This window comes from Rhineura floridana, chromosome 9, assembly GCF_030035675.1.
Source record: "Rhineura floridana isolate rRhiFlo1 chromosome 9, rRhiFlo1.hap2, whole genome shotgun sequence".
NCBI classification, from domain to species: Eukaryota; Metazoa; Chordata; class Lepidosauria; order Squamata; family Rhineuridae; genus Rhineura; species Rhineura floridana.
Window position 1 is genome coordinate 30,267,920 of NC_084488.1, and position 17,868 is coordinate 30,285,787.

A 17,868-nucleotide genomic window follows, 5' to 3' on the forward strand; every position below is an offset into this window, starting at 1 on the left:
TCAAATGCCAGACACAACTTTTACATCATTGCCTAAAGTGCAATGCTTTTCAACACAGGCCTGGCTCAGATGATGTCCGGCTATGTGAACAAGCTATGGTAAGCCTTGGGTTCACACACTCCCTCTCCCCTCTTTTCTTCTTTTGTGGCCATAAGATTAGTTTTTTAAAAAAACCACAGGCCTCCTATATTTCCTAATTCAGGGAACTGCAATTTGTTTAAACTCTTATTCGTTTTTGTTTTTTTTAAGGAGGACACTGGTTTGTTTCCTAACTGAAATTTAAACAAACCATAGTCTGGACATAATGGGAATCTGTGTATTAGTTTAAACCAGAAGTAGATGATTCCATTCTCTTTCTCACATCAACAAATGAGGAGGGAAAGGGAGGGTTTCCTATTACATCTGAACCAGGCCTCAGACAATTCAGATATTTAGCTGCCAGAAATCAAGTGCTGAGTAATCAAGTGACGCATATACAGTATATGTATGTGTGTGTGTGCATGTGTGAACCATCTCTTTGACAAAGACTACAGGCACAGTTTAAGAAGGTCTTCTTGATATAAACTCAACACTCTGTCCTTCATTTCAGTGCGTAGCTTAGTCAGGAACCTGTAGACTAATATTTATGTTGACTATAACTCAGTAGTATCAGTTATTCCACTTACATAACCAATAGCCATTCTGCATATAGGGAACCTTGATGTATTTGCACTGAACACCAAGGTGGGCATTTTGCCTTCCTGAAATATTGTGTACTAGATACTTAATACCACTGGCATTATTGGGACAATGGCTTTTCTGTGTTTGGCAGAGCATAAACAGGTACATAGACAAAAGAGGTGCCTGTTGAATCATGGGTGTGTGTGTGAGAAGCAGAGTTAATCACTCAAAGGGAATTTTTTAAAAGGTTCAGCTAACTCATGGAGGATAGGTGTATCAATGAACATTAGCTATTATTAAACCTCTTTTTGAGAAGTATATTACTGTATATCAGATGTGGGGGCAAACAGGGAAGGACCTTTGTAAGCTTGTCAGAGACTTTTAGTTGGCCACTGTTTGAAACTGAATGATGGACTAAATGACCTTTTGTCTAATCAGAAAGGGTTCTTTTTATGCTGTATTCAGGACTATGTGTACTTTTACTTCTTTGACAGCACTGTGCAACTGCAGGATTTGGCATCTTGTAAAGATGTCAGAATTCGTTGAACTGATTTCTTTTTTAAGAACCATGTTTCTAGTCCTTATTACCATGGATGTCTTTGGAGGAATGTGGGCAATGCCTTCTAAACTTTCATATACCAGAACTGGACCTAGGCAGCACTTTGAGTGCTCAGGAATATACACAGACTTTATTACGCTATGTATAAGTGTCTGTTTGGGTACACAGAGTATCTACAGCCGTGTTGAACAAATGATGTATTCATGCAAGCAAGACTGTTTTTCAATCCTCTTAGATCACCACAATGATAAAACAATATATGGCACTTTAAAGATTAAAAAATATCCAGTTATGTTCCTCATTCTTGTAAAGTGCTACCTCAGTACACAGCAGTTCTAAATGTACTGTTTCTGTTTCAAATGCACAGTAACCTGGGTTCTCACTATAACTGTACGGTCATCATAATGTAAAAAAGGTAAATATCACATGCACACAAGAAAGACTTTCATTCGTAGATGGGAAACCAAGATGCAAGTTACAACAGTGATGAATTATGGCAAAATAAGCAGCTCACCAGTAAAATTGTAATTAGATCTCTATTCAGAAAGTACTAAAAGGGACTCTTGCCTAATAAATACAGACATTTTTTGTTTTTAAAATAGAAATAAATGCTGTGTATCTCTCCTGGAATTTCCTCACTTGAAGTCATACTCATATCCACATAAAGTTCGGGAACATCCCAGCATGAAATAGCTCTTGCACAATTCCTATTCTTTTATTTTACTGTAAAGGTGAATATCCTACAGGATTATGCGATGTGCCTTTTATTTTGCTTGGATTAAAACCTGGCATTAGAAAACCATGCACTGCACTTTGCAAGTGTCAAGACAATCCAACTCTGCAATTCTAGATCTACAAATTCAGCAAAGTAGAGATCCGTCCCGTTCCCCCTCTGATATTTACATTCAAAATTACTTATGCACTAACATTTTTAGCAGCCACTGATTAGCTAGAGTGCAGTTATCATATTGTAACAACTGAAGACATTTAGATAGTCTTAAAACACAAATTCGTGCTTGTCAGTAATCATGGCTCTTGATGCTGGTCATTGTTAATTGCTGTAGGGCCAATGTGCTTCATTATTACACAACAAGCCAAATGCCTGTCAGTGTGATGGGAAAAAGGGCTGAAGAGATTTGTATACTGCTGGTGGTTTGCAGAGACACATATGACCTCAAATGGGAGTCTCACTCCATGGAAGCCTGGCCACCCAGTGCTAGGGCCGGAGGGCACATTTGGCCATCCATGCTATGGTATTTTCAAGAACAGCACCTTACTTACCCCTCTAGCTGTGAGTATTAACCATTCACTTATACCAAGGGTGGGGAATCAGTGGCCCTCCAGATGTTGTTGGACTCCAACACTCATCAGCCTCATCCAGAGTGGTCCAAAGTAAGAGATGATGGGAGATGTAGTTCAACAGTCTACCATCCTCTGGAGGGCCACAGATTCACCACTCCTGACATATAGGGTAGAAAATAAAGGAGGAACATCATTGGGGTAAGGACTAAACCTGACTCTTAATTCTGATGACTTCTGAATTTGGAGGAAAGTAGGTTTTATGTCCCATAGAACTGAATGAGAGCCATTATTACAATGTTTTATCAACCCTTCAATGTTTTATCAGCCCTGCATCGCCACGAAGCTTTCTCTTGGGTTAGCAGCTTTGTACTTTACCCAACAGCCTTGCCAATTTCAGCCAGTTTTCTTTGTACCATTGTACTTAGCGGGAGTAGTTGAAATTTGAGCCTATCTTGTTTATTCTAGGTCCCATGTCTTCTTCACACTAGTGTGAGACAAAATATATGAAACCCCCAAACTGGCTTTTAGTATATATGACTATAAAGATGCTGTTTTCCATTCCTGTACAGTGCAGTGTAATTTGTCTCTCAGTGCAGTCAATGCAATCTGTCAAAGTCTAAAGCTTTGCAGGACTCAGCAACATGACAGGTATTCACTTAAATCCAGGGATTCTGATCTGCACACAGGATCTTTACCGTGCACATGATGCATTCCTTAACACCAGGAAGAGCTCTGTGCCGGAGTCCTATGGAGTTTTGGATCATGGCCGCTATTGCTTAATTGGATTGTACAACAAATACTTGCTTGCATGCATGATACTTAGACATGTGCAAACTCAGGTAAGAGAGAATTTTATAGTATTTCTTTGGGATAAAAAGATACTATCACTCATTATACAGTGAAAGTAACACAGAGGAACACCTCCCCCCCCCTTTTCAGTGCAAAATCCTTTTACAATGTGGGAATCCAAAGGACCAGTTTGGCTCATCTGTGCTGTCCCACGATAAACAGGAAGACTAGACATGTGGTACGATTTGGTTGAAATGGGATTGAAAATCCCTTTGAGTGAATTTGCATCTTGAGGTTGCCAATTTGACATTGTTTAATAACCCAAAGCTTAAAAGAATGAGAGAATAGTTTTCTAACTGATGACTACCATGTGACATAATCTACAATCCAACTCCAGTTCCAACAGATATATACATATATACACACATTATACACACACACACACAGAGTGAGAGAGAGTGAGAGAGAGAGAGACAGACAGACAGACAGAGAGAGACAGACACACACACACACACACACACACACACACACACAGAGAGAGAGAGAGAGAGAGAGAGAGAGAGAGAGAGAGCAAGCTGGTGGAACTGGGGTTGGACTGTAGATCCATGAATATGAGTCACATAAAGCAGCAGTTTAGCAACCTTTCTATCTTAAGGGAACCTTTTTCACATTGATTGTTCCGCCTAGGAACCCTTGTGCATTCGCCACAGAACCTGCATATGGCAGGGGCTTCCAGAGTGCTCAAAGATGCACATTTCATATGGAGTGTTGGCAGGTTAGCTGGGGCTCACCCTATGTGAACTGCGAGAATGCATCCTAGAACTCCACCAGGACTCCCCACAGCTGCCTCTTACAGGTGAAGATCAGCAGTTGCAGGAAAGCTATCATTAAGGGATGGATGTCTATCCTTACTATTGATCTTCACATTGAGGGCCTCTGATAAGCATCTAAGGAATCCCAGGGTTCCTCAAAATACTGTTTGACAATCACTAGTCTAAAGGAATGGTTCTTTAGAAACAGCAAAAAATTGGTCCTTAGTGGTGGTGGAAACATCATTATGAAACATTATACCTCAGTTCAGCAAGATTCAATAGATGAACATGAGTTGTATAAATTTGTTCTTGCTGCAGTTAATGAGAGTCATACTAAAGAAAAAAAATCTTCCAGTCAAAGATGGAGAGTTTCAGTCCACAATTCAGACATGAGCTTATCACTGTCAGACTGTATTGCATGGGTCTACATGGAAGTCAGTTAACAGTGTGGGTCAGTTTCTCTTCTTGGGGTGGAAAAAGTCACAGTCTTCTCAGTCATTCTCTTGATTGATAAAATAAAATATATCCAGATTCTGAATTTTTAGATATATCAGAAGTCAGACCATAGAATTCTTCAATAGCCTGTGCATCAATTTTCTGCATAAAATAAACAAATCAAAATGTTAATGGAGAAAATTGGAGGAAATGGATGTAACAATATAAAAAAAGTGAATTAAAAAAGTGACTTGCCCAAGGGTACATTCTGTTAGAAATTTAGATAAGATGGTAAAATGGTTGGCCAACTCTTTTCAAACTCTGTTTATACAACCCTCAGAGCGAAACTTAAATTTAAAATACAAAGAGGCTGGCATGTAGGCTCACTTTGCTGGAAACATTGTGGACAGCTGAGATCTTTCTACTGTTTGTTATAGGAAAAACCTATAGTTCAAACTTTTGAGGGCAGGCTTATTTTGCATTGTCCATTTGAAGAAGATTCAGAAGTGGTAGAAATCAACTTTTTCCCATCTGAGTCCCCTCTGTCTTCATAGAAAGACCTGTTGTTCAACATATTATTGAGTACAATTTCTTTGGTGAGCAAACAGGAATTGCCCATTCTCCCTTCATGAGACAATGGGTGGGTAACCTATGTGATATTACGGGTATCCAAAGATAAACCTGCCAGGTCTGCTAGCTAGAGGCCTAGGTAATCCTAACTGCTTCCAGGTTACTTGGTTCAAATACCTTTTGTATTTAATTATAACAGGGCCTTTCTGTATTAATTGTGGTTTTTATTTTTCTAACCTATGATATTCCTTTTACTCCCTAGTTGTGGGAAAGTTTATTTATTGATTAAAATATTCATAGATACCCCCCCCATATTTCAAGGCAGTGTATAGCAAAATATACAATTACAATACAGCATAAAATACCATAAAAACAATACCAAATTTTCATAAAACTGACTCATCTGGAAAAAAGTTTAAACAACTCAGTAGGCCTGTCGGCATAAAAAGGTCTTTAAGAGACATCTGGGGAAAAATAGTTGTGATGTTCCACCTATTATGCAGGTAACTAGTTCTTATTCAATTTGTAATTTAATTTGTATTTTATCTTGGGCTGTAGTATTTGCTGATTACATTAATGCTATATATGGCACTTTTTTGTTTACCTTTGCTTTGTTTATCTCTTATGATAAAACTCACTAAAATGGCATGACAAAAAAAAAAGTAGTACATAAATATAGATAAGAAGTGATTAACTAAATGGCCCATTAGCAAAATCGTCCATGGTTTATATATATCAATGGGACTTTTAAAAAGATAGTTTTAGATGTTCCATAAGATTGTTATCTACAGTAGACACATTCTGCTCGGTGTACTGACCTCTACAATGTCATCATCAAACAATAGCCAAAAGCCATGACTTTTCACAATGGTAATATAATGTCCACGATTAGGTCCGCTAAGAAGAAAAGAAACACCAATTTAAAAAACAACAGAGACACAACTGACTCAACCTCCTAAACGCAAAAAAAAAAAAAAGCATTATAGTAAAATGCATTAATAGTTCATTTATAGGCAGAGAGACAGAGGAGTAGATGCACACTTCAACAGGGGGCACTTACACCACAATGACCTGGAATGCTAGAACAGAGAGGTATTCACTTCTTTGGGAAGTCTAGTAGGCACTGAGGCGATCAGCCTGTGTTTCAGCTCTACCACTTCACACTGCAGCTGGTAGAGTCCACCACGTGCTTGCCTTCCCTTCTGCTCTCCAGTCCCAGGTATTAACAAGTGCTCAGAGCAGGGACAGCTAACATGTGGCCCAGTCCAAATGTTGTTGCACTCCCATTAGCACTGACCACCGGCCATGCTCGCTTGGGCTGATGGAAGTGTGCTTGTTTGTTTGTTACTTACACTTCTACCCTGCCTTTCACCAAATTGTCCAGGGCAGGTTAAAAAAACAAAACTAAAATACAAAAATACAATTAAAACAACAAAAATAAAAAACACAAAAACAACTAATATCAGATTAACAAAACAGCAGCACAGAACTGCAGTAGCCACAGCAACATAGTCTAACAACATCTAGAGGGCACCAGATTGGCTAGCCCTGACTTAGAATGAGGCCCACCACAGATATAGAGGCTGAGTGCTGTGTAAAACCTGTGCGGGCGCTGCTCCAGATTCAGGTATGACATAGCTACTAGAAAAGCATGAAGTGAACTTCTAAACATTACATCCCGCGTCTCCTCTTCTATGTGGAAGGAAAGTTTTTGTATGGAGAAGCACTGAATTGTAAATATTTTTGTTTTTACAAAATACACAGCATGTCCATCAGTCACAGTGTGAGGTTTCCTCATATTATTATTATTATTTTATTTATTAAATTTATATACCGCCCGACTAGCGATAGCTCTCTCATACCTGCCTTCACCCCTAGAACTGATCTACTAGGATCAGACCAGATTTATCTAGTCTAGCATCCTGTTTCCAACGGCTATACGCCTGCAGAATCTGACAAGAAGGACAATTATTGGCCTTCTCTTATTGTCCCCAGCATTCAGAGTTACAAGTGGGACCTGCAACAAAATGTTGGAGTACATCTTCACCACCTAAGGGCGGGGGGAGAGGGAGATGTTTCAGGAAAGGAGTTTTTTCCCCTTCAAGCTCTGCTCTAAGACCTACCCTGCCTCCCAGAGGCCTTCCCCCTGTTGTACTAAAAGGGTCAGGTAGCAGGTGATACAGAAGACCATTGCCTGAGAACTTGTACAGCTGTTGCCAGTCAGAGTACAAAACTAGGTCAGCAGATGGACAAATTGTCTCACCTGGTACAGACATCTTCCTACGTTTCAATAGTACCAGAGGGCTCTGCTTTGGGGCTCCAGCCTCAAACCTGAGCATCTTACAGCTATATAAGTGGGGACAGGATCTGGAGACTGGATTCCTGCATTGAGCAGGGGGTTGGACTCAATGGCCTTATAGGCCCCTTCCAACTCTACTATTCTATGATTCTCTGGAGAGTGGGGAAGAAAAAAGCTCTTTTTCTTTTCCTTCCTCCTGAAACATCCTTACAGTGGAGGACGGTCTATTAGGGCGAATGGGGCACTGCCCATCAACCTCAGGCTGTCTTCAGTCCACCCCCACCTACCTGCCTTCTTACTTCCATCCAGTCCAGGAGGTAGAATCATAGAGTTGGAAGGGGCTGTGTAGGCCATCGAGTCCAACCCCCTGCTCACAGCAGGAAATCCACAGCTAGAGCATCTCCCGCAGATAGCTGTCCAGCCTCTGCTTGAAGACATCCAGCGAAGAGATAGTGGCACTGCCTGTCAGCCGACTCCCCCCCCCCTTAGTTTCAGTGATGCCCTTGTAGAACTGAGAAGGGAGAAGGATGGGAACACATCTAGAATTGGTTGGCTCTAACTACTTTTGGCCTCTGTGTCTTCTGTCCTTCCAGACCCAATGGACACTAGTCACCCCTGCATCCCTATATAGTTCACAGCACAAATTTGCCCTCCCCATCTATAATTTTCCCCTCCAGGATACTTTCTAGAAGCTGTTAAGCTTCAGCAGGCTAATTTCATCTTCTCCAACCTCCCATTTTTTTCTCCCCTCTCTTTTTCAACTGACACCTTAACATCCTGACTGTCATGGAAGCTCACAGGTGCTTGTCAGGCCATTAAAAAGAAATCTTCAAGCTTATATACCTCTGCATCCCTAGGTTGCATCCTGAATGTAGAAACTGCTCCCTTGTTTTTGTGTGGCCCTGTTTTGCCTCCAAACTGCTAGGCACTCAGCCTTCCGAGTTCAGTTTTAAAAGGAATGACGATGCTCCTTCTGTACAGGAATTTTTTCTTTTAGTATACTAGAATGCAGTTTACCTGCCGCAGTGAACTACCACAGCCACCAAGTCATACATGCGATCCAAATTGATAGCATCCCCAGATGTGTTGAAGAGACGTAGCTCCAGAGGAAACACCACACGGTAAGAGAGCTTGGTGTACCGATGTAACTGTTCCATATACTTAAATCTCTTCAGATGTAAGGCAAGAATCATTGGCAGCTTTTTAACCCTCATCCTATGAAGTCAAAATAATATGACTCAATAAGAATTGCACTGTCTATTCATGCCATGCAGACAGGATGTTTTTTTTCTTCCAAAGGGGAAACCAACTGGCAACTATTTGTTATAAAAGCTGTTTAAAAAAAAAAGTCTAGTATTTTTAGTACACACAAAATGAGTCAGTGATGTCAGTAATAATAATGTAAAAAAACAAGGGGTCACTCTGAAATGTTCTTGAAATATTTTGAAACAAGATTTATGGCCATTTAGGATAAACACCATTGAATAAAGTTACTACTTAACCACCCACCTCTTGCATCAGAGCAAAAAAATGGTCTATACTGTGGTTATAATAATAAGCATGAATAGATTAGAAAATACAGAGGAATGAAAAACCTGTTGGTTTTTATGCAGGTGACTGGAATTATGCACTGCCCTTGGGAGAACAACAGGGCAATCCTAAACCTGACCATGGTGCAGCAGGGCGGAGGGGTGGATTGGCCACTGCATTCCAAACCCTGCTACTCACACTGGCTAGACTCGAAGCTGGGGAGTAGTTTTCCCCTCTCTTTTTAGCTACAACTGCTCTATGCTAGCACAGCTGAGGGCCCCCAAGATTTGGGCCTTCTGCACCCTATCCCATTTTTGGTCTTACTGTTTACCACCAGTGGGAGATCCACCAGTGGCATTTTTCTGCCCACTAGAGCAAAGCTGGGATCTCTGCCTCAGCAGAGACCCCAGCGGCAGCAACACTTCCCACTGCTAGCACAGGCCAGCAGGAAGAAACATATGTGCCATTCTAATCTCCCTACCCACCTGCCCATTAACATGGGAGGATTTAGGATTGCACTGTACAACATGCAGGCAACTGATGGTTCCCATTCAGCAAGTCTTTGACCGGATCTTCTACGCATGCAGCAGAATGAGGCGTGAATATGCTGTGGTAGAATGTACTACATCACTTCTCACGGCAGACGGGGGAAATGCCCTTTTTAAAATGCTTCCATGTCTTTGCAAGTAAAACATTACTACAGTGAGGAGAGGGCTGGGTCAGAACTGCTCTCTCTGTTGTGATACTTTTCTACTTTCAAAAAGAGCCAGTGTGGTGGAGTAGTGAAAGCTGGGGTAGCCAACACGGTGCCATCCAGAAGTTATTGGACTCCAGCTGCTGTCATCCCAGGCAACTGGCCACACTGGCTAGGGCCAGTGAGACTTGGAGTCCAACCACCATGCTGGCTACCCTTGAGTTAAGAATGTCAAAGTAGAACCGGATGGAATCTCCACGCAGCCATGAAACTCACAGGGTGACTTTGGGCCAGTTACCATCCCACAGGGTTGTTGTGAGGATAGGGAGCAAGAACAAGCATGCATGGTGCCTTGAGCTCTTTGGAAGAAAAATGGGATATGAATGTAATAAATAAAAACAATATTTTATTCAGAAATGGGATCCCCAGCCTGCAAGTGAAATGAAAGCCTGCATCCTGCAACATCATGGCGCTACCACCTTGTTCTGCTGTCTGTATAGACCCAGCCTTTGAGCAGGCTGGAAGACTACATTGGATTTTGGCATGAGCTATGTTTCTCTTCCTCCTACAGCCCTCCATGAGTCACAAACACATGCATGGAGTTGCCTGTGCAGTGCTATGGTTTACAGACGGGATAGGGAAGCTGTCTCTCTTTAGATGTTGTCCGACTCTGACTCCCATCAGCCCTACCCAGCATGGCCAATAGTCAGGGGTTATGGGAATTGTGGCCCAACAACATCTGAAAGGCTACAGCAGGGATGGGGAACCTCAGGCCCTGAGCCAAATGTGGCCCTCCATGCCTCTTTATCTGGCACATGGAATCCTCCCCTGGCCTTCCCACCCTCTCCCCAGGCCATGCCCCTCACTGCCCCGGCTTCAGACCCTGAGGGTTTTTGCATGCTGGAGCATGCCCTTGAACTCCGATAGTGCCTCTGCCTTTCTTGAGTGGAGAATAGAGGGCTGTGTGAGTGTGTGTGCAGAAACTAGGCTACTGTGCAAAGGTAACATTTACATTTGTTTCTCTGTCTCCTTGTGTCCCTCAGAAGATTGCCCAGAAGGGAATGTGGCCCTTGGGCTGAAAGAGTTTCTCAGCCCCTGGGATACGGCTTTCCAGTCACTGGTGTACCTTCCATTTTGAGCATTTTTTATGCACGTTAGGAAATACATGCAGAGTCGTGCTGCTCTTCTTGACACAGTACTCCTACATAATTTAGTAAACTATAAGGTACAACACTATTTTTTGTTATTGTTTTTGCAGAACTGAAAGCAGGAAGGATTCATTTTATTTTAACTGCCGCTTTAAAATCTGTACTAGACTCACAACCCATGCTGAACAGAGATCAGGCCACAATGTTCTTTGCTTACCTTTTTTGTGCCTCTTGTTTGCTGCAGCAGGTCTCACAGTAGTACTTTTGTTCACTACACAATGTTTCTGTGTTGCTGAAGTCTCTGAAAAACCAAGAGGGACCAGTTCTTAATGTTTCTTGTTACTTTCCATCTCAAATGCCCACTGAATTGGCTGTAAATTGCAGTACAATCACTTCATTGTGCCTTAAACACAGTTATTAATGTCCAAAATGTTTCATGTAATCTTGCTACACCAGCGTGAGAGAGCCCACAAACAAGTAGTTGCGCAGGACTGCCTTTAAAGAGCGCTCAGAAACGACAACTAGTTCAAAATGTCGCTTCCTTGGTGTCAGAGCCTGTGCCAGGTTTGATAGGGCCTTCGATGCCCCTCCTTAGGTGGACTTTGTTCCCTTGCCTAATATTCGTAGAGGTAGGCAGGTCCAGCAACAGTAAGAAATGCTGGTCTAGCCAGCATGCTTTGCTGGTGGTGCCCACCAGTTTAATTATCCCACATTACTTCTAGGGTCCTGAAGTAGCATCACTCTGGAATTAAAACAGCAGGTGCCAACTATAGCCACCCAGGCTTTAGGCCAATGGGACTGGGTAGCTGTAGCCAGTATTTTGGCATCAGCAGCTGGGTCAGTAGCAAGCCCTCCTTAAGGCTCAGGTCTGATGGTGCCAACTCCTGTTAACAGGTAGCCCCAAGCAACCTTCTTTTTAGATGTAAAGTCAAAACTATCATGTTTCAGAGTACTTTGGGGTTACTTGGTTAGGGATATACTGATTATTAAGCTACTGTGGGTTACGAATTGCTTATTATCGTGCTGGCTATGAGCTTTGTGGACTTCTGATGTTCTCCAACCCTTAATGTTTTTATTGTGGTTTTTAAGCTTGTTGATATTGTGGAACCATGTGGGTCAAAAGGTGGAGTATAAATAGCTTAAACTACATTTCCCAGGACTATTTGGCGGACGCCATGACTGGTTAAAGTGGAATAAATGTCTGGTGTGGATGTAGCCTTTGTTCAGGCACCCATTACCTCACACATGCTTCTAGATCGTGAAATTTTCATAACATTCACCAACAATTTGCACTCACTTTTTATGGACATTGTTGCATGGCTAACAAGGTGAAGAAGACCAAGGGAATCTTAATCCCGTATACTTTTAATGGAGAACCACTTTTGAAGATGGAGAGGGCAATGATGGGCCAGGACCTCTCTACTATTTTTTAAATTGGGTGCTATTAAGACCCATTGCCCCTTCATTCTTCCTACCGCATGACCATCTTAACTTCTGGATTGGCGGCGGCAGGGCCAGATAGGATCCCTTAAAGATTTGGCCTGGCACTGAGACTTTCTTATCTCTAGCCTAGTTCTGTTCTTCCAACTGTATTCAAGTGTGGTTTTCATAGCCCCCCCAAAATACTTGCTATACGTTCAACAGATAACTTCATTTTGATCGAACCAAAATAAAAGATACTCCCAGACGTAATTTCTGGCTCAAATCTACATATATCAACTGTTCTTAGACAAGAAATATGTTGGGGTGCTGTTTATTCATGGGGCAAATGTTTTTCTTTAAAAAAAAGGACAGGAAAATGTTAATAAAACAAAGCAAATGAAAGGAAAAGGACTTTGAGAGGTAAGACTGACCGAATCAACTGGCCTTTTTAATTCCTCATGGAAATAAAAATAATTAATACATAATTTATTGTGTTATTGTTATGAATTCCACTTTCCATGCCAGCACTGATACCCAGAGGTAAAGAACTATGCTGGAGGCTAAAATGCAAAAGGCCGTTTTCATCCAAAGATAACTAAGAGGAAGGAAGGAGAGTTGGATGAAGTACTACAGGGAAAGGAGTCTGAGCTATTGCCTTTGAATAGCTCCTGTTTACTCATTTCTCTTTCCAGCTCAACACTGCTTACATAATTAAGATCAAACAAAGAAGTTTCAGTTCTCAAACATGGCAATTATAATTTCCGAAATACATTTGGGAAACCTGCTGCTAACAGTACATTTTATATTAGCTAGGAAGAAATGATGCAGAACGACAAAAAGGATGGTGTTGTTTCCTTCAGAGACTGTTCTCAGCTAACTTTTTGTACTTTTACAAATCCATGTAAGCTGTGGGAAGAAAATGGTGGCAGTGCTGGCTATAAATTATCTATTGAATAACTGAATACCAGCTGAGGCTCCATATTGATGGTACCGAAGTTCGATCATCTTTCCAGCCACTTGATTAGCCTTTTCTGAGTTGCGTGGTATGTTCTTTTGGATGATTTGAGACCTTTAGTATCATAGCAGAGATTGCTGGATTGTACTGGTTAGTATCTGAATGTAAATAATTCTGGCAACCAATAGCTAAAAATCTATTTCCTGTTCCATATTCATTATATGCTTGATTAACAATTTAGAAGCCAACACATATACAATAAGCATTTGAAATGAGACTATAAACCATGTATCCAGTGCAGGGGCTTCTCTTCTCTTTTTTCCTCTGCAATCCCCCAATCTGCTCTAGAGGACTGGGAGACATTCTAGAGCAGATTTTCAGGGTGTGCAGGTGGGAAATTTTCAGGATGCTGCTGGAGGAGGGAGAAGAGTAACCAGAAGTCCAGTTGTGCCAGGAGATTTCCATTGCACATGCAGGTGAACATTGTCGGATGTTACCCTATGTTAAGAACTCATACTCTTAGAAGGGGCTAAGTAAAGCCAGTCCAGAATCTTAACAGAGGCGAAAGGTGAGCTTGCACAACCATTTTTAAATTGTATTTTTAATTTAAAACAGGATTAACAAACATGAAACAGAAAAGCATACATTTTGCATATCAAAATGCATCCCATTCAAGTGTCTTGTAAGACAGAAGAGACTGTAGTATTAAAGCTAAAACAACAGATCCACATCTATGCCACTGTCAATTAGGCTGTAGTATTTTTCCAAAAATATGCAAGCACACTTTGAGGACCCTTCCTCTTTTTCCAGGCATTTGACGGCTGAAAGACGCTCTTCCTGCCTACTCTGAAATTATTAGCTGTGTGAGTATGTGCCTCTTTTACATTTTATATATATCATTTGATGTTTTCGAGCATTTTTTATGTTTTCAATAGTTTTAAACATTTCAAATATATTTATTTTATTTTGAATTATATTGTTTTGCCACTTTGGTGTTTGCCACTCTATGCTCCTTTAGGAGGGAAGTCGGGATAGAAATGTACTAAAGAAACACTGCTGACATCAGCATTCACAAAGGTTATAATAGGATGCCAAGTTTCCATAAATATGTCATGGCTTACCATTTCCCCGGCTAACCCACTGTTGCACAATTTTTGATGGGAAATTTTAACCCTGCGGTAACTGTTCCCCAGGATTAAGATTTCTTGTGATGGAGCCTGTGTGTGTTCCAATTTATACTTAAACCATGTTTGAAGCACCTGTCTGTTTAATGAAATATAAGACCCAATATATTAACTGGGGCAATGGGCAAGGGTGCATAGATCGCAGCCTAAATTTAAATGTGGCCACTGGGGGGGGGGGACCTTTACAGTATATTTAACTGCAGGAGAGTGACAAAGGGAGAGAGCCATGATGGAGCAACCTGTCAAAAATATTTCTACAAATATATCCTTAGGAAACTTATAAAAATGCTCAGGCTTTGATGGGTTTCCAGGGGAAAGGAGATACTCTGCGCACTCTCATCATCCATACTCCCATTCACAAATCAAACATTCAAGAACAGAATGTCTGACACACTAAGCCAGAGGGGGGGGGCTCAGGCCTGGGGGCAAAATGCGGCCCTCGACATCTCTTCATCAGGCCCTTAGGACTCTCTCCAGGCCACAACCCTCCTCTGCTACATCCCTCACCAACCCTACTGCAGATCCTCCTCAGGTGTTTCTGCCTGGGTGGAATGTTTCCTTGAATATTGATAATGCATCCTGCTTGCCTACATGAAGGATAACGAGGGGTAAAGTGTGCATAGAAACTAGCTTACTGTACAAAGGCAATGTAAACATTCATTGCCTCTCTCACTTTTGTCTCTGGCCCTGCCCACTACTGGCATGTGGCCCCTGGAACGTTGCCATGCCCAGAATGGAATGTGACCCTCAGTCTGAAAAAGTTTCCCAGCCTTGCACGAAGCCATATGTAGCGACCTGCTAGCTGCTTGACAGTCCCTCTGTTCTTCCAGTCCCAGTAACGCAGCAAAGCCATTTGTGGATTGCCGGTGCTTTTAGCTTGTTTGATCACAAGCTTTGCAAGCAAGTCTGTTCAAGGATAAGCATTTTGGGTGGATCTCATGTCTCAGAACAGGACATAGAAGAGGATGTGATCTCTCAGGTGAGACTTATGTAGTCACCTGTCTAGAGAGCTACAGCAGTGTATCCAACAGAAAGTATGTCTGCATGCACAGGGGAATTCTTTGACTTCCAGGCATTGCTAGGGCTTGGTCCCAATTGATAACAAGGCTTGAGCAGGTTCTTAACTTGGAAAGATGAGTTAAAATATACTTAGTTCAACATAGCTCTAGTAAATCTCTCTGGTAAATATAAAATGAAAGTTGTATTCAATTCAGTGGGAGCTAATGAATGCGGAAGAACTGCCTGTAGATTAACTGCTAATGCAGTTTTCTAATGCTTGGGATAAATGCTTCATATTGTTCATCAGTAAGCCCTTTGACTGATAGATGGTAAGTATCTGGTATGCATGCAGGCATGCACACACACAACTCTCAAGGTATTTGCTCCAAAGCAATTCTACTACCTTCAGTGGGATTTTCCTGGAGTAAGCAACTGAAAGATTCAAAAGCTGTCATTTCTTACTGTGTGTTCAATTGATTTATATTCCCAGCTTCCTCCTGCCATTAAAAGCTCCACTTATATTCCTTGATTTGATCTATGCCATATCATACTGTAACTCTCACATTGTTTTTCCTTTCAAATCCCACTAATCTAAAATGATCAGTGTTCTCTTTTTTCAACACACAATTCTACAGTCACACATTTACCTTAAACAATGAGTAATTGATGTGTTCTGTTCTACATCAACAGAGAGATCAAGAAAATCTTCATCTTTGCTGCTAACCTGCAATAAAAACAGAACATTCAATAATATTTTGCAGCACTACACAACTAATAGCCTGATCCTAGGACTAGCTGCACCAGTAAACAAATGTTCAAAGGAGGCATGTCTACCATTATGTCAGCACACCAGCAAAACCTAGAAGCCGATGCCAAAAGTTACAGAAACATTAGAGCAGACAAGTGCACCAGATCAAGTTATTTAAAAGATGAGTTGTCAAGGTCTTTGTGGAGACTGCTTGATGAATGGTCCTGACTTGAAAGCATGTTGGGAAAAGATGGTGTATTAATATCTTGCAGCTCTATGACCTGATGCAAATGTAACAACTAGTCATGATTTGTTTCCTGTAACTATGGTTACAGAAATACCTCAGCCATAGTTAAGGACTGGCCACAAACCAGGACATTAAACTGTCGGTTGAAGGTGGTTCGCAAACCACAGTTTGTGTTCAGTATAATTAAGTGTAACATCTGCACCCAGCAAAGCATGACCAAAGCAATTTCCCTGTCTCTCCCTCCTTTCTGCCCACCTGGTGCTGTGCAGGTGTTTTAGACTACAACTTCCATCAACCCCAGCCAGTTGGTAAAGGCTTTTCTATAGAATGTTGGCCCCAGGCCATGAGGTATTTCAAAGATAAGCACCAGCATCTTGAATCAAGCACAAAGCTAACAGGAACCCAGTGTAAATGCTACCACAAAAGTTGCATATGACCCCATGGCCTTGAATCTGTTAGGAAAGCAAATATCAGGTTTCTGTAGCGGTTGCAGCTTCAAAATTGCCTTCCAAGTTGCTCTCAATAGTGTTCCCAAGTAGAGGGCAGTGCAATAATCAGACCTTGCAGTTACAAAACCAGTGAGATTCCTCTTCTCCAAAAAGAGGAGTCTGCATAAACTCTGGCATTGTTGCTACCTGCTTATCCAGACAGAAACCAGGAGTACCCTCTGGCTCTGGACCTATTCTGGTGGGGAAATTGCTACCTAACCTCTTAAGAACTTAGAAATATGAAGTCCCAGAAAAAAAGAAAAATGCATAAAAAACACTTTTTCCTGTTTTTTTCCAGGAAAAAACAAAAAAGTTCAGAAACAAAGAAGAAAAAATGTGTTTTCCCTCCAAATTTTTCCATTTTTTCCTCTGGTCCTTCACATCTTTACTTACAAAAAATGATCCAAAGATCCCTTCCAATACTCTGGGACACCCTACCAGCATCAACTCCATTTTATTTCAGTTCCCCTTCATACTCTACCCCAAGAACCAAATCTGGCTTCTCCTGAGATTTATTGGGGGGGGGGACGGGACAGGACAGAATATATTTTTAGAATTAGCTCTAAGGTAATTTTAAAAAGCCATTCTTCTCCATTTCCCTGAGCTGTGAGAGCTGTTACAAGTAGATTAGAGCTAAATGTTGATTTCCACTCAACATTAATGCTATCACTTTGATCCAGTTATAGATTTTCTTGCTCACACATGAAGAAACGCTTGTGCTAACATCATTCTGCTGGTATCACCAAAACAAGGCACAAGTTTTGTTGTTTTTGTCAAGCCTGGAAATTAACTGTAGATATAGGATCAACTCTTGGGAAGAGATTTGTGGAATTAAAGGTTCTTTATTCTAGAGTTTAAATCTCTATCCTTTTGGAATCCATGATTTGGCTCACTTAGAGCACAGGTGTCAGAACCCAATCTCCTTTGTAAGTAGCTTTTACTGCTGCTACTAGGCCATTTCTCCCCATATGAAGGGGAGAAATAATATTGCTTCTTCAAACATAATACATTACTCGCCACAAGTAGC

At 41.3% G+C, this 17,868-nt stretch overlaps 1 protein-coding gene across 2 annotated transcripts in view; it reads right to left on the reverse strand.

Moving 5' to 3' along the window:
• Nucleotides 1–1,741: 1,741 nt before the first annotated feature.
• Nucleotides 1,742–17,868, reverse strand: part of USP46 (ubiquitin specific peptidase 46) — a 42,312-nt gene continuing 26,185 nt past the window's right edge. Inside the window, exons 5-9 of one of the 2 annotated variants that reach the window (XM_061583376.1) lie at nt 16,006–16,082; nt 11,016–11,099; nt 8,444–8,641; nt 5,946–6,024; nt 1,742–4,719 (exon numbers count right to left, since the gene is read on the reverse strand). In XM_061583376.1, coding sequence (XP_061439360.1) covers nt 4,618–4,719; nt 5,946–6,024; nt 8,444–8,641; nt 11,016–11,099; nt 16,006–16,082 — 540 coding nt within the window. In that variant the 3' untranslated portion in view covers nt 1,742–4,617. The remainder of the gene's footprint in view (nt 4,720–5,945; nt 6,025–8,443; nt 8,642–11,015; nt 11,100–16,005; nt 16,083–17,868) is intronic. The other variant, XM_061583377.1, reaches the window with a different exon arrangement.